This window comes from Artemia sp. Qi Xiang Cuo, chromosome 2, assembly GCF_049724085.1.
Source record: "Artemia sp. Qi Xiang Cuo chromosome 2, ASM4972408v1, whole genome shotgun sequence".
Lineage (NCBI taxonomy): Eukaryota > Metazoa > Arthropoda > Branchiopoda > Anostraca > Artemiidae > Artemia > Artemia sp. Qi Xiang Cuo.
Window position 1 is genome coordinate 51258730 of NC_142795.1, and position 27162 is coordinate 51285891.

Genomic DNA, 27162 nt, shown 5'->3' on the forward strand with positions numbered 1-27162 from the left:
CAAGTGCCAAATCTTTGCCCATGTGGCACTTACAAGAGCATTGCCTTGGAAATTTTACAATTTACTGAAATAATTTGCTAAAATTGTATATAAAGATCAAAGCAAGTATATATGGAGTGTAGCTGCGTCACTAAAAGCAAATTTTACCATTAAACCTTCTATAATATGGGCAAGTTCACACCACTGCATGGTTTGCGGAATCTTGGTTGGCTAATAATGGCTAATCAATCATTTAGAAAAAGGTTGGCATTCCATTCTCTGCATCATCTCACAGACAAGATTTTCAAAACTAATTTCTATTGTCCCCGTTAAATATGCGAGTATGAGCCAAAAGTTTTATTTAAAACGAATCTAACTATAAAGAATTCAATAAAATGGCCAAAGTCAATCTTTACGTTTGAAAAATCATGTGACAAAACTATGTTTCTTGCTACTAGTGAGAAGCAAAGTCGAAAGAACGAAGACGTAGCCCTTGTAAAACAGGAGTTGTCCCAACAAACATCCATTCCCAAATAATCTCCTACCTTCTTAATAAGTTCGAAAAATTGACCAAACTTGTCTGTTAACTTGGAAAACAAAAGAAAATGAATGGACAAAAACAATGAAAGAACAAGTACGGTAGACGTACGATAAAATTACACCAGATGACTGTCTTTCGTTTCCGAGGAAAACGTAAATTCTAGTTACAGAATTATTTCACTTACACGGTCAAATAACTAACATTCGGATATGTATTTTTAAAATTCTGGCAAAATAAATATTTTTATCGGATATTTATTTTATTCTTTTTAAACAAAATAATTACATTAAGTTGTTATATCTCCATCCCTATCATTTATGAACTTCTCCAATTTTCCTGGCTGCTTATCAATCGTTTCTTTGCAAAATTTAGTTTTCCATTTTCTCAACTGCTCTTCAGAATTCGATTTTTTTTTCCATTCCGAAAATTCCACAAAGAACAAAACAGGTGGTATCCTGACGATGGTCCACAGATTACAGTACTTACACTATTTTCACTACACTATTTTTTTGGGTTTTCGTGAATTTTCCTAAAAGAAAATTGGCTTTCCGAAATCTTCCCAAGAATTAACGTTTACAAGATTAACGATATGTAACTTGCGTTAACGTTCGTGTATTTTGAACGTAAATTTTTAGGGAGATTTCACTAAACCAATTTTTTTAGGAGGAAACTTGGGGAAACCCTGAAAAATTCGATGATAGTGCAAGCAGTAGCAGAATACATTAACTAATAACGACATTTCTCGCTTTTTCTTTGTAATAATGATAGCATAATTATTATTTTTTTGAAATATTATTATCAAAGACAAACTTACAATATAAAAACAGCAAGATGAAAAAGCTGATCCAATTTTTAAATTTAACGTAAAAAATAGCACGAATGAAATTTCCTAAACAACAAAACTTTTTTGCTTAAAAAAGTAAAAATACAAATTTTAGAAAAATCTAAAATCAAAAAATTAGTACAGACAGCAGAGATTGATGAACCAATTCCTATTATAATTTAAGTTTAGCGTAAAATATTGTATTGGTAGCAAAAAATAAAACTTTCTTTGGATAAAAACTGTGCAATCAGTCAATAAGAAAAGGAAAAAAAAAAGAAACAGGACACTATTACTCAACCTTGTATAAAAAGAATAATAAGATTTCTATGAATTTATAAAGATTAGCTTTTAAATCTTTGAAAGACACATTTCAATTTACAAGGATGAAAAAGTAAATTTAACGACTAAACAATATTCTTTATAAACAAACTTTTCAAGAACAGATTATATGCATGGACGCCATCTAAAAATAAAAAAGAAATGCGACTTGCTTATTTTTATCGGTTGTTTTTACTTTTGTGAAAGGTATTCTCCGAGGCATAAATTAAAAGTTAGGATTAAAATATGAAAGTATCTATATAAGAAACGAAAATTCTGATATTTAATAGAAGGAACAAATCGACGCAAGTAAAGCAATGTTGCCCCGAAAAAGAACATAGACCATCCGCAAATAAGAAAGTGACTGAACCACCCCAGCCAAATTTCATGAGAATAAAGGATCTTTTTATTCTGTTAAATCTATTCCATCAGATTTTAGTATATACAAACTAAAGTATTCAAACTTTTTAGGAAAAATACTAGTAAGTCTCCTCTTAGTACATCTTTCTGGACAATCCGACACTGAAAGCAGTGGAGAAAGTGAACTACCGGAGACAACAATGCCCGAAGAAACATTGTCACCAGAAATTATGAGCCCTGATAACAAAATTACGAGCATTGATGAAAATGATAAAACTACCGATGAAGACCAGCAGGAGGAAGATGACGAGGAAGAAAGTGAAGAATCCAGTGATATTCAACTTCCTTCTTTCGTTACTTCTTCAAATACAATTTGTGATCTTCCCCAGTGTACCTGCACTGACAATGAAGGGAGAAATTTGATTTACTGTACTTGTGACGAAGAGAATAAGGTATAAACCTACCTATATATTACAGGGTTCCCCAAAAATCTTTTTACCAAATAGACAATTTCAACAATACTATTTACCCAAGTCTAAGGGCGAGTACGACGTAAGACTTTACACTGGATTTAGTAACCACAACAGCGTTTGCAAGAACATCAAAGGCTCATATTGTCAGAAAACCCAAATTCATGGTCACACAACCCAAAATTCATATTGTCAAACATAGAGTAAATTGTAGCTCCAAGGCTGTACGTTGAACTAATACGTCCTCATAATAACCCAAAAAAGTTTCTGTCGGTGAGCTGGTTTTCTAATATAACTAATATCTTATGCAGTTATTAATCGAGTTCGTTGCAACAATTTTGGTAAAGAAACATAAACAAAAACATAGAAAATTAGAGTTCATTGAAGAACATAATTAATTGCATCAGAAGAAATCATGGCTGGGAAGTAGAAGGAATTTGAGTTTCCCCTACTCATTCTCCAGAGTAAGATTTTCTTTTGAAATTAGTTCGGCACTCTCATTAGAAAAAATTAAATAAAAGGAAACATTGCTATAGCCACCCAATTCACCAAGCACGTTTTGTCAATTTTTATTGAGTTATTAACGTATATGAATCATTATTCAGATTTGAAAAAAAAGAGGTAAAAAAAGGGTATTATCAGGGGCGAGGAATATATATATTTTGCGACTTTTCATTCTTGTCTTTACTTTTTTGAAAATTTTTTACTCAGTTAATTTTTATTCATTAGCCCAGTTCAACTCCCCAGTGGTAAAAGAAATACAAAAGTATAGCATACAATATCTTTCGGAAAATATTAATTCAGCACTCGAGAAAGGTGAACAGTGCATGAGTATGAGTATTTTTATTGATTTTAGAAAGGCTTTTGGCACTGCTGAAATTAAATTTTTATTGGAAAGGCTGCATTTTTGACATCAAGGGTAGTATTTTTAATTGGTTCAAATCATATTTAAATGAAGGAAAGCTAAGTGTGACTATAAATAATATACATTCTTAACCATTTTTCATAAAATGCGGTGTTCCTCAGACCTCAGTTCTACGTCCTCTGTTCCTTATTGTTAAAATTAAACAACCCTTGTGTTTCAGGAATTGTTCTTAAAGATTTGGGACAAAATTAAAACTTTAGCGTAAAGAGAGAGGTGTAGAGGAGGGGGCAAATTTGTTATGTATATTTTTAAGTTTAATTCATGTTATTATGATTATTCGACTAGGAATGCTGCTAGTCTTACATCTGAGCCACGGAACACAATGAGGCGAGTCTTGTGACCAGACACAAAAGTCCGTCAGTTTGGAATTCATTTCCTTAATTCGTTCCCTTAATATTATTGTCGTTATCCCCTCTTCGAGTGAGAGCGAGAGAGAGAGAGAGAGAGAGAGAGAGAGAGAGAGAGAGAGAGAGAGAGAGAGAGAGAGAGAGAGAGAGAGAGAGAGAGAGAGAGAGAGAGAGAGAGAGAGAGAGAGAGAGAGAGAGAGAGAGAGAGAGAGAGAGAGAGAGAGAGAGAGAGAGAGAGAGAGAGAGAGAGAGAGAGAGAGAGAGAGAGAGAGAGAGAGAGAGAGAGAGAGAGAGAGAGAGAGAGAGAGAGAGAGAGAGAGAGAGAGAGAGAGAGAGAGAGAGAGAGAGAGAGAGAGAGAGAGAGAGAGAGAGAGAGAGAGAGAGAGAGAGAGAGAGAGAGAGAGAGAGAGAGAGAGGAAACAGATTGAACACAAATAGTCCAAAAGTAGGAACACTACTGAGTAACAAAACCCGAGGCAATATTTTCAGCCATGTAATACGAATTATCGTCACGATTGAACTTTAGATCAGAATAACTTTTTTAAGCTCGTTAGCATTAATAGCAAGTAAAATAATCAATTGTATTAACTTCTCTTTTTCAGGAATTGGAGCTCAGCAGACAAACTGGAACGAAGAAAATTCCCAGAAAGACCCAGGAACTGAAATTTCAGGATTGCGAAGCATTGACAATAAAGAAAAATGCTTTCAGTAATCTGAAATTCCTGGCTTTACTTCATTTTGAAAACATTCAAGACATTCGAACCGAGTCAAACAGCTTTTATATACCACTGAGTTTGCCTGAGCGTCGACTCCATTTCATGTCGTCCGGAATTTTTCTCGAAAATCAGAATACATTCCGAGGACACTTAGGAAACGTCTTGTTCCAAAACATGACTATTAAATCGTCTATAGCTCACGGATGCTTCCAGAACCTAGTCTTAGACTCACTACTAATCGAAGATTCAATTTTGTCAGAAATTAAAAAAGGTGCTTTCCATAATAGTGATATTGCTACGTTTAAGTGTCAAAATTCTGTTGTAGACGTGATAAAAGAAAGGGCAATCAGAATTACCGCCCACGAAATTGTTCTTATAAACAATAAGATCGGATTCTTTTATGGAGACCCTCAAGAAAGAGTCTTAAAAAATAATAAAATTACTTATACATTTATTGGCAATGTGGTTGAGAATACGTATGAACACGCATTTTCTTTTAAATCTATGTCAAATGTGGTTATACACAACAATATATTCAATTATGTGCAAAGTAAATCGTTTGATATTGCTGCAACTGAAGAACTTGCTTTCAGCTTTCTGAACAACGAGTTCAAATTTTATGAAGAGGGAGCCCTTAAATTATCAACACTAACTACGATCGACAAACTTAAACTATTCGATAGATGCAAGTGTTCAAAAGATGGGATTGCTAAGTACCTTCTTGATGATTCGAGTTCAAACGAGGAGAGAGATATTACTCTTAATGCACTAATGTGTAAAAACCAGGATGGTTTGCATGTATACATAAACGATTACGCTCATGAATGCCAGGAAAAAGATGACACGACTGAAGGCAATATATGCGACGATGAGGACTGCGATTGCACCCATGACGATGTCTTCAGGATTCACTGCACTTGCAAGGACAAAAAGGTAAGGAAGAGCTTCGAGCAGATTCTTCCAACCTTTTCGACTAATTTTATTAACAGTTGAAATCAGTATACAAACTGAGTTAAATAGACTGAAATGTTAGGTAAAACATTAATCAATTTACCTTTTCTGTCGTTTGTATTTAAAGGGGAGACGTTGATAAACTTTGAAAATGAGGAGGCAATGGTTTGTGGATGGGAGCCTAACCAATACATGAAATATATACAACAATCGAGGAGGAGTTAGTACTAGCTGGCTATCAACAGTTCGTGCTAACAAATTATCAGTAAAGAACGACCCATATCAATAGAAACCGCAGTAAAAAGAACTCAGCTTTAACAGTAATATAAACACCAAAAAAATTTGCTTCTTATGCTGATTCCAATTATACAAAATTCTCTAACATTATATTATATTTACCCATCGTTAAGTTAGTAGCATGACGAAATTGGCGTTAATTTAAAACGGGAGAAAATACCACTGAAGAGATGTGCAATCTATATGCAAGGCACACCATCCAATTAAAAATGTTCCAAAGCCCGTGAGCAGAGGTTTCAAGATCGTAGGCTATTAAAAAAAAAATGATTTCACTTTTTTAGAAAAATTATCGGGGACCCATGCTTGTTTACTATTTATTTTCCAGGGATACTCTACCGAAACAGTGGTCGTAGAATGACAAGAGACTATTCATTTGAGCTGAAAATGAAAGTTCTAGCACCCTTTTAAAGTTAAAAAAGCCAAATCCGTAGCTATGTGCCGCTTCCTGTCATTGTAAGATACAATACTGCTACACGGTGGCACTTTTGTCCACGGTGGAACCATATATAGTCCATGCCAACTGAACGGTAATGATGCCCCGTTTATCCAGCAACGCTAAAGGTTATGCAATACCGCATAGTAGTGCAGCATCTGATAGGGGAGGCGCTAATAAATTTTTTTATGAGGGATGAGAGGGAGGAGTCTTTGAGCGATGAGTGAGTAGAGAGTAGCCTTTTTTATATTTTGGATTACCCTAGATTTGATATTAAAACCAGCTTTTTTTTAATAACATGAAAGTAAAACTTGAGAATACAAACTTAAACTGGAATTATACTATATATGAGTGGGAATACCCCCACCCCCGCACCAATTCTTTACGATTAAATTTGACCTTTTTTCATGCTTTGAGAATGAATGTTGCAATACAAAAGCATTGTGATACAATGTTTTGATTTGGTAAAATCCGATGCCTCAGGAAAAAAAAGGACAAGTTTCTTCTCATTTGCTTTTAACACTATAACTGTCAGTTTAAATTAGAAATGCAGTCGGTGATAATCAACTGGCTTTATTTGTTGCACATTATAAGTCTTTCAGGAAAACACTAGTCAAACTTTAGCGTAAGGAGTCGGGGTTAAAGGGACGGCACCCCCATTCATATATAGGATAATTTCGGTTCACGTAAGTTATAATCCCGCTTCCTACTTAAATTTGGAAAAAACAGCTTTTTTCTAGTTAATTCGAGAATGGACCAGTCATTTCGAGCTTCAGTATGAAAAATGTTTACTTGAAAAGAAATAAATTGCATTTAAAACGTCTCGAAATCAAGAATTAGTATGTTTTCAGGACTTGTTAAAATGATATTTCAGTAGTAATTTTGTACAGGAGTGCCTTCTATCAAACAGTTCGTGCTAACAAACTGTAAGTAAGGAGCGACCCGGCTCAATAGTAACCGAAACTCCAAAAAACTGAATTTTGATACCGATAGACATATCAAAAGAATTGGTTTATTATGCTGATTCCAAATATATAAGATTCATTAGGTCTTACCCATCAAAAGCACCGAGCCCGAGAAAATTTGTCTGATTTTCGAAAAAAGGGGGCAAGACCCCCTAGAAGTCATAAAATTTTGATGAAAAATCACACCATCAGATTGAACGTGTCAAAGAACCCTAGTGTAGAGGTTTCAAGCTCTTATCTCCAAAAATGTGGAATTTTGTGATTTTTGCCAGAAGAAAGATCACGGATGCGAGTTTATTTGTTGTTTTTTTTTTCTCCAAGGGTGATCGTATCGATCCAGTGGACCTATAATTTCGGCAGAGGGTTCATTCTAACGAAATGAAAAGTTCTAGTACCCTTTTTAAGTGACCAGAAAAATTGGAGGGCAACTAGGCCCCCTCCCACGCCACTTATTTTACCAAAATCGTTCGATAAACATTTTGAGATAGCTATTTTATTCAGCATAGTTGAAAGGCCCAATAACAATGTCCTTGGACATAAAATGACCCCCACAGCCCCTGGCGAAAGGTGTTTGTTATAAAATTTGTCCATTGTTTACATATAGTATTTGCTATTGGGAAGTATGCACACATTTTTCAGGTGAGGAGGGGAGGACGAATTTTCTGTTGGGCAGATTTTGCACGGGGAGAATTTTCCATGGAGGGGAAAGTTTCCAGAGGGTGAACTTTTACACTGGGGGAATTTGCCAGAATTCCTTGCAGAATGTCTTACTTTCTCTTTACCGATTCAATTTTAGGCATGGAGATGTTAAGGGTAACTGTCCGGGATAAATTTCTGCCAATGGATTGAATTATCCATAGGATATTTCCGTGGAGGTGGAGCCAGATATCATAGCGTTATTTAAAAAACGATCAGAAATTAAATATAAAAACAAACAAGTTTTTTTTTAAATGAAAGTAAAGAGCAACATTAAAACTTAAAACAAACAGAAATTATTACGTGTATGAGGGGGTTGCCCCCTCCATAACACCGTGCACTGTACACTAATTCTTAAATTTTGCTCAAATTATTTAAGCAAGACTACTGAAACACAAGGGTCGTTTAATTAGAACAATAAGTAATTTTTTTATAGTGCCGAAAAACTTTAGCGTGAAGAGAGAGGTGTTGAGAAGGGGGCAACCCCCCTCACAGTAGCTTAGGAAGGGGTGTGTGTGTCGGGGGGGGGGGCCCCCTCAGGTATCAGCCCTGGAGGGGTGACAAAAATTGGTCTAAAAGGACTTATGATTGATTAGGCCCCGTCGTGCAAAAAGTGGGGTAGCAAAGGAGTAATGCTACTTGGCAGTTTTCAAATTTGTTGGCAGATTTTGTCTGAAAAAACCATTTTTACGTATAAAAATAATTTTTGCTCAAAGAAAAGCTGTCAAAACACAAATGGTGCTCCGCTGTGCAAAGAGTGGGTTAGCATAGTAGCACTTGGCAGTTTGTATAGCCTAGTAAAATTTTTTGGTATATTTTGTCTTAAAATACCAGTTCTTCCGCTATCCCCGAATTTTTGGGGATTTCCCAACAAATCTGTCTTCTCGAAAAAAGACCAGTTCCCCAAAAATCCCTTTTCGTTCAGGGTTGCCACCCCTAGTGATTTATCACTAGTGACAATCCACCTCTAGTAACTATCACTTTCACTTAACTTGAAAAAGTTGAAATTGGCTCAGATTGCTAAACTGAGCTGAGACAATGAATAGATACTAATGGGAAAGTGATAGGAGACGCTGGCCATACTTGAACAAGTGCTAAAATTGAGAGAGTAATTTGGGACAATATTTGGGGGCGTCCACCTGTCCAGAGTCTCCGGCAAGTGACCCAAAAATTTTAAAAATTTGTGAAAAATTCAAATTTTTTGCAGAATGTGGGGCTAAACTTAGACAACGAATAAGGACTATTTGAAAGATAAAGATGGCTTTAAACGATTGTTTGCCTGTTATTTCAAGCAAATTTATGGTCCTCTGTTCATTTTTAATTCTTGGTCGACCTTCTTAAGACCATAGGTAGGTTTGCTCTGTTTGCTTCTTTTTGAATTCTTGATCAATATGCTATAGACTCTAGGCAGGCATGCCTTTCCAAAAACTAACCTGACAAGTATGTTTCCAATAAGAGGGTCATGCATACTCCTGCCATTTACCCGTGCCCCAGCCATTTAAACATTTGCCTCTCAATTACTTGGACTATCTGTCTTGACTTTTCTCTGTCCTACAGTTACTTTCCAAAGTAACTGTACAGTTGTTTCCAAAGTTTTGTCTCAATTATTTACTACACATCAAAAACCAGACATAGATCATTGAATTACTGACCATTCTTCCTATGCTAGTAAAAACATAATGTGCTTGGAAGAGAGCGTACGTTCGCGTCATACACAAAGTGAAGGGTCCCAAATCTTGCGACCAGCTCCGGCCTATCTCAACAACCCCAAACCTGTCTTAGGTGGCAGAAACATTTATATACCGCGAGCTGATGTCACAGATTTCTTCTTCTCTTGAACCGTATCAGTATGGATGCTTGAAAGGAAACAGAACAACTGTTTACTTGGTGAGAATGTATCACCTTATTGTCGAGTGGCTTGATCGAGGAAGTGTGATAGTCGATCTTCTCCTAGTGGATTACCTAAATGGGTACCTGAAGAAATCTGGGGAAGGTAAACAGGAAGGGTTTTAAAAAGCATAGGTTGGCTGGCCCCCAGCCCCCCATTGCACTTCCTGGCTGAAGGGCCATGAAACGGAGATCAGCACCGCCGGTTTGGACCTTAAGGGTCTAGTGCCGCATCCTTTACCTTTTTTTACCTTTAGTGGATTACCGAAAAGCATTTGACCTTATTCGCCATTTCATAGCTGTGATAAATTTATGTGCGATGGGCACACGCAAGCATATTCTCCTTTTAGTGATCGATTTTTTGCAAGACCGTTTCCAGTGCGTCTACAGCCCTCTTGACACCAACTCCGAATGGACTGAGCTCACGTGTGGTGCTCCATAAGGCACGAAACTTGCAGCGATGTTGTTTTTAGTAATTATAAACTTTGTCCTTTCTGAGTTTGAGGACAGGTTTAAGTATGTAGACGACTTGTGAGTTCTTCTGAAATATCTCATTGAAAACTCAGAGGCAGTTCCCCAATTCAGTGATCCAATAACGATCAACTTTAAAGACCAATGTACTATCAACAGCCTTCAAATGAACGAAGGAAAAACCAAAATCCTTCGCTTTAATCCTCTTTAAGAGGGATTTGGTCAGTCCTCCTCTACCGTATCCTAGCGTATCTTTGGCTGTAATTCACGGTGTCACATTTAGCGTTGACTGCTCGTTTAGCACTCATGTTGACACCATCACTAAAAAGGCGAATGGTGCGATGCATACCCTTATCTTACTACGTCTTTTCGGTTTTTCTGTGTCCCAACTTAAGACGGCTTATCTTACATAAATAAACCGTCATCCCTCTTTTTCAAGCATATATTCAAACTATGCACATTCTAAGCCATTTCGAAAACATTTTGCCTACACTCAAATATAAGCCTAATCTAACTCTAGAAAAGTTTCACTTTTCATTTAATTATATTCCCCCCTAGCCTTTGCCGTCTTCCTTAGGATAAATCAAAGTAATCCGTATAATTGGGATTAAGACACAACCACTTAAATTCTAACTCCAAACTGAGCCAGCTACTAGCCTTGCTTCCTACCTTAGCCGCAGCAATTCATAATCTATAAGACTCTGAACTAAATAAATCTGATAATTCAGAGACTTGCATTATCGCAGTTTAACACATTCTCAAAATGTACTGCCAGTCCCTCTTTAACACTCTTTTAATCATGGTTTCGTCTTCAGACGCAGCCTAGTGAAGAATAACTAGCACAGGCGCCATTTCTATCTTTAACTGTAGCTAAATAAGGACGAAGACCGTACGGTCTTTCCATCTTACAAATAATAAAGCAGGTAATGCAATGAGGAAGTTTTTTAAAGACAGTAAATTGCAGACGAAACATAATTGAATATTTCGGCTATTTAATTAATAGCAGTCTTCAGTCAAATCAAAATTTGGGGAAAAATTTACAACAGCAAATGTACAGCATGACAAATGCTCTAAACTCTACAAGTACTTCTATTTCTTTTGATTCCGTTCTGAGCAATCATATTTTGAAAGTCTTGATATTTCAGTACTTTTGGAAGAAGTATAAGAATTAAACAAATTGTTCGAGAAGCAATTGAAATTAAGGGCAAATTTAAATAATAATATTTCTTTAAAAAAAGACTCAGGATAAATACTAAATACCTAATAGTAATACTAAATAGTAATACTATAAACTAAAATACTAAATAGTAAAAGCAATAACTGATAAAAATGAGGTTATATCTAAGAGAAATACAAGGCTGACTACCAAAAAAGCGAGAATTGCACTGAAAGCTTGCTTCAATTTGGTTTGATCTATATGAATACCTATGTTTTTTTTTTAATCTTGGCTGAACTTCTTCAAAGTAATGAAGCTCAGATATTATGTTGTTGCTTCAATTTTAGTTTCCTCGTTTTAATATCATAATTTGAATTTTATCTATATTCCATATTTTTGTTTCGCTGCACACGACAATTGGTTATACCGCTGAAATATTCAATTAGTTTCCGTCTACAATTTATTGTCTTTAACAAATCTTCTTATTATATCATCTGCTTTATTAATTATTAACCGGGACTACTCTGGAAAACTACTTTCCCTTAATCTCTTAACATACCAGTACGCCAGTGTTTGTCACAGAAAGTATGAATTCTAAATAAACATCTTAATTTAGCTGTCACAATGTCAATACGGTAGATGTCTATAAAAATACTGACGTTTTATGTCGCAAAATCCATATTACCGAAATCATTGAAAATATTAGGGCCTCAAGAAAATCAAACGTTCCTTGCAGTACAGGTAAGGGACAAGTAGCACCTTCTCAAGTCTACACTAAGTGCTTAAGTCGGCTAATAATCGGACAACAAGAAGTCGTCGGGACGTACAGGTGAACAGAGGCGCAGCAAGTTTGGGCACATCTTGGCCACCAATGATTTTCTGGACTTGACGATTCACTTCTATCAACAAGAGGCAACGTCCTGCACAAGCAACCCCAGGCCTTTAACCTCCAACACATTATCATGTTCAAGCCTGTAATTACAATACTAAGGAGGGTGGGGGGGGCAACATATGATGATATTACATGGTAAGAAGGAGGTTAAATAGCCCAACAAAGCAAACAAAATCAATAAGAGCTATGCGCTACTGACAATCTATTTGTTGCTGCGCCCTATACTAGACTATAATTTCCTTGAGCTGCACCACTCCTCAAGGTCAATGCTGGTCATTCACGGTTCTTGTTGGGTAAACTCCTAAATTTTTCTCTGGCATAATTACAGGACCATGCAAGCAAGGTATTCTTACCCGGGCCACAGACAGAAGAAGGAACACACGGCGGACCGGCTAACCCCAATTATCGCACAGCACCGGAACACCTCAATTCTGTTATGCCCAGCCAGTGGTAAAGTATGCTCTTCCCCCGCCAATAGTAAGCATATGTGTTAATGCAATGAAATTTATTTACGCATAAATAGAGCTTTTCATAGTCAACGACACAAGAATTACTAGTTTCTAACTTGAGTAGACAATACTTGCAATTTAATGTGATTTTTGATTTAGTTTGACTGCTTAATACGCAGTTTTTACCAAAAGTTAAACAAACTCAATTAGTCTTTTCTTGATATGGCGTGCTTTTTTTGGTCAAAGATGACTCTTCCTTCAATTTTCTAACGGAGGAGTACAGTGGAGAGTAGGCTTGTAGGCATAAGGTAACTTAAGACTGCCTTTTTCGAATTTAAATGATTGAAAAAATTAAGAATTTCTTTAATTTCAGGCTTTAGAAATAACCACAGAGGCTGGACCAGGAAAACTTCCAGAAGAAGCTGAAGAGATATTCATATCCGACTGTGACTCGCTTTATATAAGATCAAACGCATTTACAGGCGTAGGAATAAGTAAGCTGGAGATACTAAGGGTCCAGGAGATATTCATTGAACCCAGAGGGATATTTGTAACAGATGATATTCCAACTGAAATTCATATTGAATCATCAAGAATCTATCCAAAATCAAAAGCCATAGGAGGCCATCTAGTTAGTATACAGTTGCACGGGGTTGAAATGCCCAAAATAATTAGAAAGACATTTTGTGATTTAGAGCTCAGTTGGTTTACAGTAGAAGACTCAAATCTCTTAGAAATAAAAGAGGGTGCATTCTCAAATTGTAGTGTCAAAATGCTACAGTTCATCAACTCTAATATAAGAACCTTTGAAAAAAAGGCTCTACATATCCGAGCAGACGAAGTGTTATTTGATAACAATAAAATCTCATTTCTCGAAAGTCGGTCTATAAGTTTCATTGCAAATCAACGAGGTGGACAAACAACAGAGTTTGCATTTCGGGCAAATACTGTTCAAAGAGTTCAACAGCATGCCTTTCAAATAAGGTCACAAGGACCAATTGTAATCTCTAATAATGTATTTAAATACATAGAAGGTCACGCTTTCCACAAAATATCACCCATTTATCTTTCTCCAGAGGTAAGCTTCGTCTTCGACGACAACGAGCTGTTAGAGTATGAAAAGCGAGCACTCGCCCTAATGCCCCCGTTCCAAATTAAAAACCTGCGCATGAATGAGAACTGTCATTGCAATTTCTCAGCGAAAATAAGAACAGTTCTACTAGGATCTCATCCAGATTCAGCTACCGACGACAACAACGAAGCAGAGGAAGAAATTCAGACAATCTTTTGCATAAATGATTATTATATTTCGACCCAAGAATTTGACGATAGCAACTGCAATCTTGATACGGATTCTACTACAAAAATAGTCATAACGATTATACTCGTCATCTTTATTGTCACACTTATTGTCGTTACATATCTTCTCCGCAACCGAACAATGCAACTTAAAGAAAAAAAAAAGAAAACCGAACGACTTGAAGAGCAGATCACAAGCCTTCACTTATTTGGACCAATCCTTTGGAAGAAGAGACACAAAATAGAGGAGGAAATGGAGAAGAAATACACAATGGTTTATCCAGGTAGTACATTAGAGAAAATTAAAGATATGAGTGTCAATTTAACAAAGACTAGCTTAGACATGAGTAGAAGTCAAAATGTTTACGAGGAATCGGTGGTGCATGTCAAAGCCGAAGTTGCAAAACCCTTAGAAGAACCACATATTTATGTCACGTTAGCCTAACATTTTAAGTGAAAAATATCAACCTCAGTCTGATGCAGCGAGTCCTGAGAAAGGTCAAATAAATAAATGAGCGTTAGAATTACATAAACAACTTTGCATCTGTGTATAAGGTAATAATAACTATTACGAAGAAGTGGTGCAATGGTTTGCGCTGACAAGTCAACGTAAAAAAGTCAAGTTTGAAGTCACAAAATAAACTAGTGGTGTATTTTAAATGGCAAATTAATGTAGCCTTACCTGATATTATTGCAAATTTCAATGCTCCCATCTTAAATTAGTTGGCTCTTCAGTTTCGCAGATTTTCGTAAACACTGTTTATGAGGCTAGTTTTGTAATTCTAGTGACGAATATAGAATTATATTTGAAGCGTAATATACAGATTAACGGAAAACATCAAGAGACAAATCCAAGTTGACAAATATTGAAGAAACCAAATGTTAAAAAAAATCTTGTATTTTATAGTTTGAAAGAGCATAAAGTACTTAAGCGATAGTGTGAGTGAAAGTTACAATAAATAAGCTGAATGTTATAAAACGACAAAAATTTAAGAGGGAGTAGTAAAATCTGCATGAAGCGCATTAAAAAAAGAAGAAAAGTTGGAAACGCTTCAAGCCGATAAATGTGTTATTCGATCCAGTGGGAACCAAAAGTGTTACATTTGCAGTTCTATTATAAAAAGAACAACATAATTTTTGAACCGATCTTTTCTAATTTTCCTGATGAAAATTACAACATTATATAAACCAAAACAAAACGGCGTCTTTCATTTATTGTATTCTGTTCCCAGGCGAAGGCCTGTTTGGGTTTTACCGTTTTAATAAGCGTCCACATTTGATAATGTTTGTGGCCTTAAATAGTACTTACTACCCTAATACTATGTCTGAAAAAAAGCCAGCATTGTCTGATCTTTTCACAGCCTTGTCTGATGTGAACTTCTAATAAAATAAGAGAAATTAGGAATACAAAGTTTTTACCTGAACGGAAAAATGCCATCTAGGATTTGGTGGATAGATGGGTCTCTTTCGAGGGCAAAACCCCTACCAAGAACAGAGATATGATGGTTGTACAGACGAGCTGTGTATTCATCAACAGTAGGCATGTCTTCCATTTTTTCTTCTGGAAAAATCAATTTTCCATTAATTCACTTAACTCTCATGCATACCCAGTACAAACTTATATAAACGAAAAAGTTAAATAAATTATAAAGCTTGCATCTGTTGTCTTTGATCCTGCTGGCCCACTTTGATTTTAACAGAAACGTGTTCAAATAAAGTTCATTTACCTAGCACTATTTTCTTAGGTAGCCTTCAGTTTCTAATTAATCTTCAAAAATAATTTCAATCTTACCACTGGAACTTTTAGATTCCTAAGTACATTATTTGGATTCCTAAGTCATTATTTTGGAATGGATTTTAGAGCATCCGGTTTATTTTTAATTTATCATACCCCAAAAAATTGGTTATTTTTCTCAAAATAAAACTCTTCATCTGACATCGTCTTTGAGGCTGTAAGGCCTTAGAACTTATTTGTATTTTGAGCAATTGTTATTTCATGAAAGTTATTTTCCAATCGGATAAGCTTACCTGTATTAACTATATTTATAAGCATACTATATTTTTTTAAGTTGCAACTTGTTTTTAGCGGCAACTGGGGGTAAAGCCACTAGACAGTGCGCTACATCCAGGAAATTCATGAAGAAAGATTAGTTAAGCCCCAACAGAATAAAATCGTGCAGCTCGTAATTTGGCAGATATCGTCGTTTACAAAATGGGCATCATATTTTAGGGAATTAAATCACACCAATTTACGGCTTGCCCAAACAAGGTTAAAAAACAAAGTGCTATGTTCCCAATTTTACTCTTTTTAAAGTTCTAAAGTATGGTACTACTGAATAGAAGCAGAGTCAATAATTCTTTAATATAACAGTTTACAATATATTTGTTTTTAGTTCTCATTAAGCTCCTACCATCATTAATTTTCATTGTCTATAAAAACTAGGTGATAAATTCTCCAATGAAATTCCAATCCTATTTTTTCTATTTAGAAACATTGGGTTAATAACACAGTTACCAAAATTTGAAATACCTTTCCAAGGTTAGAATACTTCCAAGTTATCAGAAAAATAGTTTAAAATTAGGGAAAAACGCAAAAAAAAAAACAAGACCTGGGAAATTTATTCTGAAAAGCTAAAATATTCTTTCTTTTTCCATATGATTGGCTGTCTAAATTTTTCTTGTTGAGCGCAATGGCTATTTTTGAGCCGGTTTCTGAAAAAAAAACTTTCAAATGGGTAAGACCACGAAATCCACGTTTCCTAAATGTTAAAACACTACTTTTAGGGGCGGATAACCAGTTGTTAACCTTTTTTAGCATTATACAAAACAACTCTGATGTTCCTTATGAGTCTCCTGGATCAGGGTGACGAACATGGTCCACAAGTTGCAATTGTGTAATACCCTAGTATGACTAATTTGAACTAGTGTACTTGTGCACTGTCATAGCGTATACCGATGCACGACGGGTATTAGAAAATGTGCCAGATTCAAACCAGAAGGATCTTCAATTTTGATTTTACTCGACAAAGAGGTTTTTCATTGAATGTCAGTGACGCTTTGAATGAAGGCATAAAATACCACTTTCCGTCTCAATAACTTTACGTCAGTGGAAAAGGCCTCTGATTAGTTGAAAGTGATGTCATGCGATCACTTTCATCCCATCAGAGACCATTTCAGGATTGTTGTGGTTCAAATTTGGCACTTTTGGCACAGTTTCTAATACCAACCATACATGCACATGCGCATCGAGACTGCATAAGAGCACTGGCCCAAAATAGCGATACTTGTGTGTTCCATTTTTGAAATAATGGCAATACTTGTGAGCCATGCTCGTCACCCAGTGATTACACGTGTTAGAAGTTATCGTCGTGAACTGATACAATTGCGTTCAAACAAAAGAAATACTCTGTTTTTTTTACACTTTATTAAATTTCACAGAGCATTTGAAAATTATATCCGTCTACAATGATACAAATATTTTTTTTTAAGTTTATCAAATGTACCCTCCAATAAGGCAAGGGAAAGAGGTAAAATTTAACATTTACATGATATTAATAGTTTTCTGCCCTTGGTTTTAGAATTTAGGCTAAATGACTTTTTGACGCTCTTTCGTGAAAAATGACATAATTATAAAATTATCTTATGAAAAGAAACACAATGGCTTAATTCAAACATGAAAAGAATTAATCTCCTATACTTTTAAAAATAACTATATATTTCATCACCTTTCATGTCATGAATTTTTTAATGTATTACAAGGAAACTTTTGCCTTGAAAATTGACCCAAATTTTACGAATGAAATTCAAAAAGAAAAAAAAAACAAAAGAAAAAACGAGCAAACGAAATCTGAAGCTGTTTGTTAGCCCTATAGACTTTCAATTTTCCAAGAGAGTATTCTGGGTTTCAGATAGCTAAAATTACTATACTATAAGAGTTCAAAAAAGGGAAAGAAGCTAGGAACAGTTCCTTCTTCCTAGGTCCCTCTTTATCCAGTCTTATTTATGGCTTCCATTTCACTTTCATTCAAGTGATATCCAGCTTTGGGTATTTCAAATCCAAATGCCAACGAAACTGTTACTTATTAGCCTATTTGAAACAAATACTAAAAAAAAAAAAACATTCCTGAAGATTATGACTATGTCCTTCTGATAAACGCTGTCCATTTGAAAGTTTGAAAAATAAAATAAAGCCAAAGAAAAAAAGGAATAAAAAAGACGATATGGGTACTGAAACAGAAAGTACGAAATAATCCAGACCGAGGAATAAAAAATTTAAGTATTGTACTCAAAGCTTTGAAGTTTATAATTTCACAGCCACGCATTATTCTTAGCTTGGCAAGAGCCTTAATAATAATAAAACAGTAGACAGCTAAATTATACCTTGGGGAGAAGAAAAATGATTTTCTGTCACTAGAGTTGCAGCAGCCTTTCCTCCGAGATACGCAAATTCTTGCTCAAGAGTTTTCAAACCTAATAAATTAGTATCAGAAAATGGTAGAGCTGAAACGCTTTCAGAAATGCAACATTCATAGCCAACACAAACACATCGGAATCCCCAGGCCACAGTACTCCTTTGACATTTGACGTATTCTGACGCTGTTTCAAGAGAAAACATAACTTCATTTCCTAGAAAACAGAAATTTATTAAATTAGAAAAAAGGAACTTGCAAGTTAGAGAGCTAATTGGCACTTCTAAAGAGGCTCTGTGAACTTTAGTAAGACCCATAAATAACACTTATATTTTTTTCACTTTAGAAAAACAATGATTATTCCATATGGAAGGATTATTTCATTCCAATATTAATTTTGTTATTTAAAAAAATGTAAGAGATAAGTTTTACTAGCTCAAAAGTCTACGCTCCATGCAGCCTTTTACAGAAATTCCTGCCAAAGAGTAATTGAGAATTGGGTTAATAAAGGAGATAATTGCCAGGAATTAACTATTTAATTGAATTGAAATGAAACAAAAAATAGAGTGGTTCAATTAGGATGATGAAAGCGCAATAAATTCAAAACAAGTAAAGTATGGTGAAGTCATATCTACTAAGCAATGTTCCAAATAATACAGATGTTTTCTTCTCCAAACGAAAAAGCAAACTGTCGTTCCTTCTACTGTCACAGTATATGACTAAACCATTATTTTTGTTGATTCAATTAGTTTCTTTTCCGATCAAACAATTATTTACTCGGAAAAAGGTAAAACAATTTACCTGGAACAAGGATCGATTGTTTGGGCCAATCCACAATCCCAGAAAATCTTCCAATGATCCTCAATTCTTCCGCTTTTATAGACTGTGAAGTCCCCAAAGAACTGCTAGACAGATAAATTGACAGGCAATCTTCAGCTTGGCATGTGGATGATCTCGGGTCGAATTCAAGAGCAATCCAAGACACAGACTCAGGAAACGAAACCCTTCAAAATAGACATTAAAAAAATTTTCATATATATATATATATATATATATATATATATATATATATATATATATATATATATATATATATATATATATATATATATATATATATATATATATATATATATATATATATTTGTCCTAGAAATTCAGAATTATTACAAAACTTTGTGAGAGCTAGTAGTTACGTAAAAGTTTGCTGTAATTTAGAGCTAATTACAGATTCTTTTTTTTATAGCTAACCATCTCTCCCCTTTTTTGGAGAAAAATATGCCAACAGCCCAGTTATAACACTGATTCTTCTAAAATCGGCAATGAAAGTAAGTATTACAAAATGTTTATGTTATTTTCAAACATGATCAACTTACGGGTTACAAACGTGCAGCAGGCAGCAGTAGGCTAACATAAGAAAAGCACCAACTAAAGAAATAATAGCATCTTGATGTAGATCTCAAAAATATAAACCGTTCTCAAATTGTTTATAGTAATGTTCTTTAAAAGTGGAAAAAAGAGGAAAAGAAAGAGAGGAAAAAAAAGAGGAAAGAAAGAGACCTCCTCGCTCCTTTCAAGTCGAGCATAAATTAGAAACCAGCAGACGCATTTAAACAACTGGAAAAAGAAAATGAAGAAACTTACCTATATGAGCTCACACAGACAGGCTTATACGGATGTTCGCTTTCAACTACAGTGTAAAATTTAGAAGTTGTAGTGGTGTCAGCGAGCTGTAGCTGCTGGGAGTGTAACAATGGAGTGTTTTGATCGCTTTCCCGGGCCGAAGAAAATATCGTATTATTCAGGCCTACACAGTCTGGCAATATGTCTTGGATAAGAGTTAAAACATCAACACACATCTTCGGGTCACTTTGCAAACAACTTTCGAGCTTAGCACATAAGTTTGGGAGGAGCCTTGATATAGGGGGAGATCCGGAGAGACAACTAAGCGCACTTGGGGTACAGTTGGATGAACGAACAAATTTTAATAAGCCATGAATATTGTACAATATCAAGTCAGATGTTAAAACTAAACATTTTTTAGCCATCTTTTGCTGATTAGCATAGCTTGAGTGCGTGAGTGATATGTCTTGCGATGTACTAGAATAAAGAAGACATGGGAGCTGTCCACGTAATAGATTCGTACCATTTAAACTTAATGAACATGCACTAAAGGTGAATGTTGTTCCGTCAGGACCTCGGATAGTACTGCTTCCCATATCCCCACTGCCTGTTTTTCCACCACTGTTTCTTAGAAGAATTGCATATTTCAGTCCAGCCTTTAAAGAAGAAAAGTAAGTGTTACTACTGGTTTTCCGCTTCTGAATAGTAATATAAAAAGTTTCTACAAGAAACTAATTATGTGTCCGCTTATCACCGTTATCAAGATACAAACTAACAACAAAATGTCTGTTTGTACAGATCTACTTTTAAATGGTTTCTTTATACTACAGTCCAAACAGCTATTGGAACCCATTTTATTAGGATTTATTCCACCCGATAGATTAGTTTCTACCAGAGCCCATCTTAGTTTATGAAGATACCGCTTGTGATCTCACTCAAGGTCACAAAATAGCCTTGGACTTCCTTAGTGTGTTTGTATCCTGATTTTACGTTTTTTTGTGGATATTTTTTTTTTTTTAATGGATGAAAGGGGGAGAAAAATTTCAAGGATTTTGATCAGGTTTCATAAATACTGAAGAATATAAAAAAGAAAGGGAAGTACAGACCAGGTATGGAAAAAGTTCCAAAGCTGCCAGTAGCAGAATTCGACCAAATTTCAAATGCTGCAAAATCTACCAACAAATTTCAAAAACTGCCAACAAATTTCACTAGGCTATGAAAACTGCCAAGTAGCATTGCTATTTTGCTACCCCACTTTTTCCACGGTGATACAAACCATTCTTTCGTTTGAAAACCGTTTCTAAATTTGTTGATTGGGCTACTTTACAAAATATTAGTAATTCTTTGCTTTAAAGTAGAAATGTAGTGTTGCCTAACAACAGTCACGATTTTAACAGCGTTTAAATCGTCACTTCCATCTATTCCGGAATTAGTAGGAATTTTCGCGTTATTCAAACTTGTCTACAATTTCTAAACCACTCCCAAAACCAAGAAAGATCCCAAGTAATTTTTTATTACACATCTGGCCCAATCTGACCGCTCGGCGTTTTTTCTATATCTATAGTTTGATTCGTACTTTCAATCTTTTATGTAGGCTATTCTCTAAACACAAAGATTTTTAGTACCCATTGAAGTCTTGCATGTTAAGCAATTTTTGACCATTTCTTAGTAATCTATGGATTTTCAATTTCAAAAATAAGGTTAATTGCTTCCTTGACGTTATAATATAAGAAAAACGCCAAACAACGATTAAAATTTGTATTTCCTGCTAAGTATAGCAGTATACCACGGGTACTTTCGGTTACTCTAAAAGAAAATAAGAACAGTATTCAAATTCTGGGAATTGAACGAGAGATCCATGGCTACAAACACAAGCCGACCATATATTCTTAGAAGTGTTTGTTTATGCTTAGAATTTTGATAATATCTATATTATTGAATACCTTGAGCAATACACTGCGAGAGAGTCTGGCCATGAACAAATCATTGGTGCAATCAGTACTTGAATAGCTTCCCGAAGCGTGATGTATAGTTTTCCATCCAGTAGTTTTTAAGAGGCCCTCTTTATTAGTGCTCAAACTCTCGCAAACTTCTAATTCATAATCAAAGACCTTTGATCCACCGTATAGTCCAATACCAAGCAAGCAAACTCCCTGGCGGTCCACTAGAAAAAAAAATATACAACTATTATTTTTATAAAATTTGTGAAAAAATATTAATTTTTTCAAGTGAAAAACGAAACTTTTAGCGTAAAGAAAATTTACTATTTTTTGCATACTTATGTTGTAAATAAAAAGGCATAAAAATGGAATGGATTCAATATAAAGTGAGGTAATGAAACTATAGATGTTTTCATCATTTTTGTTAATGAGTTAATTTTATTGTGCTTTGTTTCCTGAGTCAGGTGTCTTGTATACAATAGTAGAATTTTCAAAGAATATTTAATTGTGTCACCATCTAGATATGATTCAAAATCAAAAACATTTTCAAAAATGACGAAACAAATTATACAAATGCATGATTTTGCAACTTTTTAGAAAGCTATGACCCTTTTCTGGCCAAAAAACCTTCTGGCAAAAATCTTCAAAGTCATGTCTCCCCCTCCCTCCCACATCTCCAATTTTTTCTTTAGGCCTACTTTTCAAAATTTATTTATTTTCTAGTTCGATGGTGGAACGTGATGGAGTCAAATATACCACCGGAATTCGAATCAATAAAACTTTGGCCCACAATGCTCTCTCCCTGTTTAAGGCAACAGCAATATCTCTACTTGAGCTTTCATTGTAATTAGGCACTAAGAAGGATAAAACACAAACGAGAGTTGTGTCACTGGTGCAGTGCGAATTCCATATTCATAAAGAACGATTTTGCGTACTGTGTTTATAAACGTTGCAAACAAAAATGATGGCTAGTAAAACACTATCTGAATACATAAAACACTACCTTCAAAGCTGATGGCATCAGCACATTTATTGCCTGTGGTCCACCCCTTGCTCGAGCTTACTTTTGCAAAACGAGATGGTGTTGTATACATTTGTCGGATGCCACTGCCATCTTCTTCAAAGTTCAAAGCAGCGGCTGTAATCTCGTTTATAACTTGCGATAGGAAAGCGCATATTCTGTCACACAAATTTGGATTAAATGTCAAAGAGCCACCTGAAAGTAATAAAATCCGGCTGAAATAAATTCTAGAAACTGATTAGTCGAAAAAGAAAAGAAGGGCTCGGGACCAACCCCCTCTACCAAAGAAAAGACGATAGAAACTTTATCCCCCTCCCCCTCATCTTCATACAATTCTGCTTTTTCTTTTAACCGCATGTGATCCCCTTCCAAGAAATGCCCCCCCTGTAAATGTATTCACACGTTTGTGCATACTATACAAACAAAGAAGAAGAAAAAAAGAATCATAAATAACTGAAGACTTACCGCTAACTTTTTTTTTCACTGACGAAGTATGGATGAAATTCTGGAGTTTAATTATTCAAATTTTTCTGTCTACTTTCAGCGTCCTATTTTACATACCTTTGTTGGTTAGTATTTCCAATCTCCCAAAGCAAAGTAAAGACTTATTTTTTCGCATAATTTTCATTTAATGCTGTACGAGCAAAAAAAAACTAAAACTTCTGTTCCTTTTTTTTGCTTTGCTGATGACGGCTCTTGGAACCAAAATCCCAGTTTTCAAATTTTTGTTAATCAGCTTTTTGCCAACGTTAAGTATCCTATTCCATAATTTGTCTGTTTGTCATTGTTAAAAATATTGCACCTTATTCCTTTAAGAAACACTTCATTAAATATCAACGACATAAAAGTAATTATCCAAGACATTAAACACACCACTGCTTAACCTGAAATAAAACAAAAAGCAACTTAAATTTGTTTCTTAACTGTATTTATGATATTTCTGTATAACAATGTGATGATTTCAAAACTTCACAAGTTCCAAATAAGATATCTTAATGTTTATACGTTTCCTAATATTAAGCAGAAATTAAAAGTATAAAATAAGCATCATTGTCAACTAACCAATTATTGTCTCTTCCATTGATTTTGTAATGATCACCAGCAATTTTTCAATAACTGCTTTAAACGATAAGGCATGTCCATAAATCTCTTCAACAGCTGATCTTTTCGTCATGGTTTTAACTAAGAGCGGATAGAATCCACAGGTTTCAAATTCAGAAGGTCCACTAATATCCGAAGGTGTCACTAATGTTTTATCCGGTGTACTGTCAATCAGAGACCATCTTTGAGAGGACGTTTCTTTGGGTGTCAGCTCGAAGTCGTAAAGCATCTCAGAGTAGGGGGGAAGTAGGTTTCGGAGTCGGACCTGACTTAATGCCAGTAGTATCGTGCAGAGAAGGCGATCCATATTCTCGGGTTTGGTGCATCTCAGCTGCAAAAGAAAAGGGACAATTCTTGAAATGCACGGGGTAGGACGCTCTTCGAAAAATCAAGAACATTCCCTAGGGATATGAATACTGTAGAAACCGTTGATGAAAAACATTACAAAAAGAAAGGTTAGCCCTACTACTAGGGAATTACTACTACTACAAAGACATAACAGCCCTGAATAACAGACTGAGGTTGAAAAAGATCAATCTTCGTAAGTTCGATATCTAGAAGGTGTCATGTGCGTTTGTTCTATCATCGTCTCGTCAAACTTGCTATATCCATTGCTTTATTGGCAAGATTTAAAATTGGTATTTTCCAATTTATATGTCTTTTCTGTCTACAATGATAAAAATGAAATAAGGCTTTTATTTTACAATCCAATTTAAAGCTTCAATAGGCAAGCTACTGTGAATTAGGAGTTTGTAGTTGATACAGGCGCGCCAGTTAAGGGGAAGGGGCAATTGCCCACTCCTAGACTGAAAAATACATTCTTTTTTCTATTTCATAGCTGTTTTCTATTTTAGCTATATACTATATTAAAGCAGAGAGACTGGCTAACTGGTCGTTTATATTTGTCACACCTGTGCTTCGTTTATTCACACCTAATAAACAGCACTGTACTCCTAAAACTCCTAAAAATGGTGTCAGATCAAAACACAAAGTACACTATTAGAACCGCATTGACGAAAAAATCCTATACAGGAAACTTACAGTCCCTTGGCTACAACCACGATATTCTGCATCGAAAGCATCATTTTTTACGTTTCTCCTTCTCCGCAGCTAGCGGAGCACTGAAACATCATAGAGAGCTGTTTAATGACTCATTTTAAAGGAGATTGCAGCGGCAGCTGAAACCTAGCAAAATTGTGGTTGCTGCGGTAGTTACTAATTAAGAGAATTAAGATCTATGGTTACCCCCTGTTTTAGGTATATTCGCTTATTCTTGTTTTGTTTTATTTATCTTCATTAAAAAATAAATCTTGCCCCACCTACATTTTCATGAATCAGTGCCAGTAGTATCAATAATTGATACTAATTTGCTATTATTATTGGTAAACTGAAGTTAATTTGAAAGTTAGATACCAAATAATGATTACACTGGTTAATATTACAGGGAACAAAGGACTATTACCTTTTCCATTTGGATTAGAACTTGACATAAACTCAGCCACTGGAGTTTCTCCGATGGGTAGAAAATATGAAAACAAGCAACAAAGACACTTTCAGCTTCTTCAAGGATTTCACAAGGGATATCATCTTCTGGATGACTTAGTGCATTTGAAACCAATGCTTTCACCCTCATCACACGCTCAATCATTTCCGAACTTTCTCCAATTTCCATTTCTTTGATTTTATCAAAACCTGGATACAATTTTAATAAGAAAGCCTCAAGTAGCCGAAAGCAGGCTTGAATAACATATTGTTTTGAATAAATGTCTAGAAATCCTTCTTTCCTATCGTTATTTATTTGAGTCTCATTTAGTTTCTCAAGAAATTTTTGTAAAATATCCAGTAGACAATCAAAGCAAGATGGCTTAACATCCATAGCAAACTTCACAGATAATAATTTTATTGAATGATGCTGGGAATGATTTCCTGAATCATGATATTCTACTGGCGCCGTCCGGTATAAAATTGAAGATATTTGTCCAGCATTAACGTCTGTTCCATTATTTGACTTCCTTGACGATTTGAAATGAAAGACAGTGCTGAAATACAGAAACTGATGAAAACAAAACAAATTAGAAGAAAAATAGCATTGCTCAAAACCCTGAATTATGCACTGTAATTAAAATTAAATGAGAATATAATAAGGGGCTATGAGAATATAAAATTGATAATGTATGTGTGTGTATACGTGTATGTGTACATATCTATGTACAAATGATGCACAACAAAATCTAAGGTTAGATGACAAACGACAGCGGGAATTCCAATGAATCACAAACGAAATTGATGCTCAACCAAATCTGCGGTTAGAAGACATTCGACACGTAGTCAAAACTACAACTGAATGAAGGAACAGGTTATGTTAGTGCCACTAAAAAAAAGAAATAAGTAAAATTAATGCTGAGATCCTCGATCACCTCCTATGACAATACAGCTTCATTTAATTTTAGTCATAAATGGCATGGTAGTGGAGGCTAAGAAATTATTTAATGAGTTATAACCATGCTGCTGGGGTTGGGAACCCCCAATGGTTTATCACTTGACGAAATCATTTGACTTTAAAAACAATCATCACTATTTCTTATGGCTTTAACTGCCAGCATTACTTCCAAATATTTGACCATAAAACAGGTACTTGTGCCCAAAGATTACATCGTATACCCACAATATTTGATACCCCAAAGGGTTCTAAGCCATAACACTTAGTTAGCACTTACTGCTTGAAAAGCCAACTACTACCTCTTTTATCATCACGTCTTTTGTTTTTAAAAGCTTTCTTTTTTCTTCTTATAGAAGAGCACTCACATTACTTTCATCATAGGCAGCACATGGCGATGCTTAACTGAAAAGCGAAATGGGCTCTATGGATTATTTATTTATTACTTTTTCACCAATGCACTTAGTATGGAAGGGGTTCTCCAAGAAACTATAGAGGGGGCTCATTCGGTTGGAAATCAAAAGTTCTAGTGCCGTTCTTAAGAGCCAAAAGTGATTGGAGGGCAAGCAGCCCTCCCCACGCTCCTAATCTCCTCAAAGACATTCGATAAAAAATTTTTAGATAGCCATTTTGTTCATCATAGTTGAAAGGCCCAA

General features: G+C 35.2%; 2 protein-coding genes across 2 annotated transcripts in view; one reads left to right on the top strand and one right to left on the bottom strand.

The window, feature by feature from the left end:
* The window catches only part of LOC148955351 (uncharacterized), a 33390-nt gene extending 17996 nt beyond the window's left edge, over nucleotides 1-15394 (top strand). The window contains exons 2-4 of the mRNA XM_089101709.1: nucleotides 2133-2473; nucleotides 4366-5412; nucleotides 13050-15394. Of these exons, the coding sequence (XP_088957835.1) occupies nucleotides 2133-2473; nucleotides 4366-5412; nucleotides 13050-14420 (2759 nt within the window). The 3' untranslated portion in view covers nucleotides 14421-15394. The remainder of the gene's footprint in view (nucleotides 1-2132; nucleotides 2474-4365; nucleotides 5413-13049) is intronic.
* Nucleotides 1-27162, bottom strand: part of LOC148955348 (E3 ubiquitin-protein ligase MYCBP2-like) — a 470872-nt gene that overhangs the window by 278209 nt on the left and 165501 nt on the right. The window contains 8 exon segments of the mRNA XM_089101721.1: nucleotides 15395-15536; nucleotides 18356-18601; nucleotides 19186-19388; nucleotides 20029-20663; nucleotides 21951-22171; nucleotides 22951-23163; nucleotides 24031-24400; nucleotides 25532-26108. Coding sequence (XP_088957847.1) covers nucleotides 15395-15536; nucleotides 18356-18601; nucleotides 19186-19388; nucleotides 20029-20663; nucleotides 21951-22171; nucleotides 22951-23163; nucleotides 24031-24400; nucleotides 25532-26108 — 2607 coding nt within the window.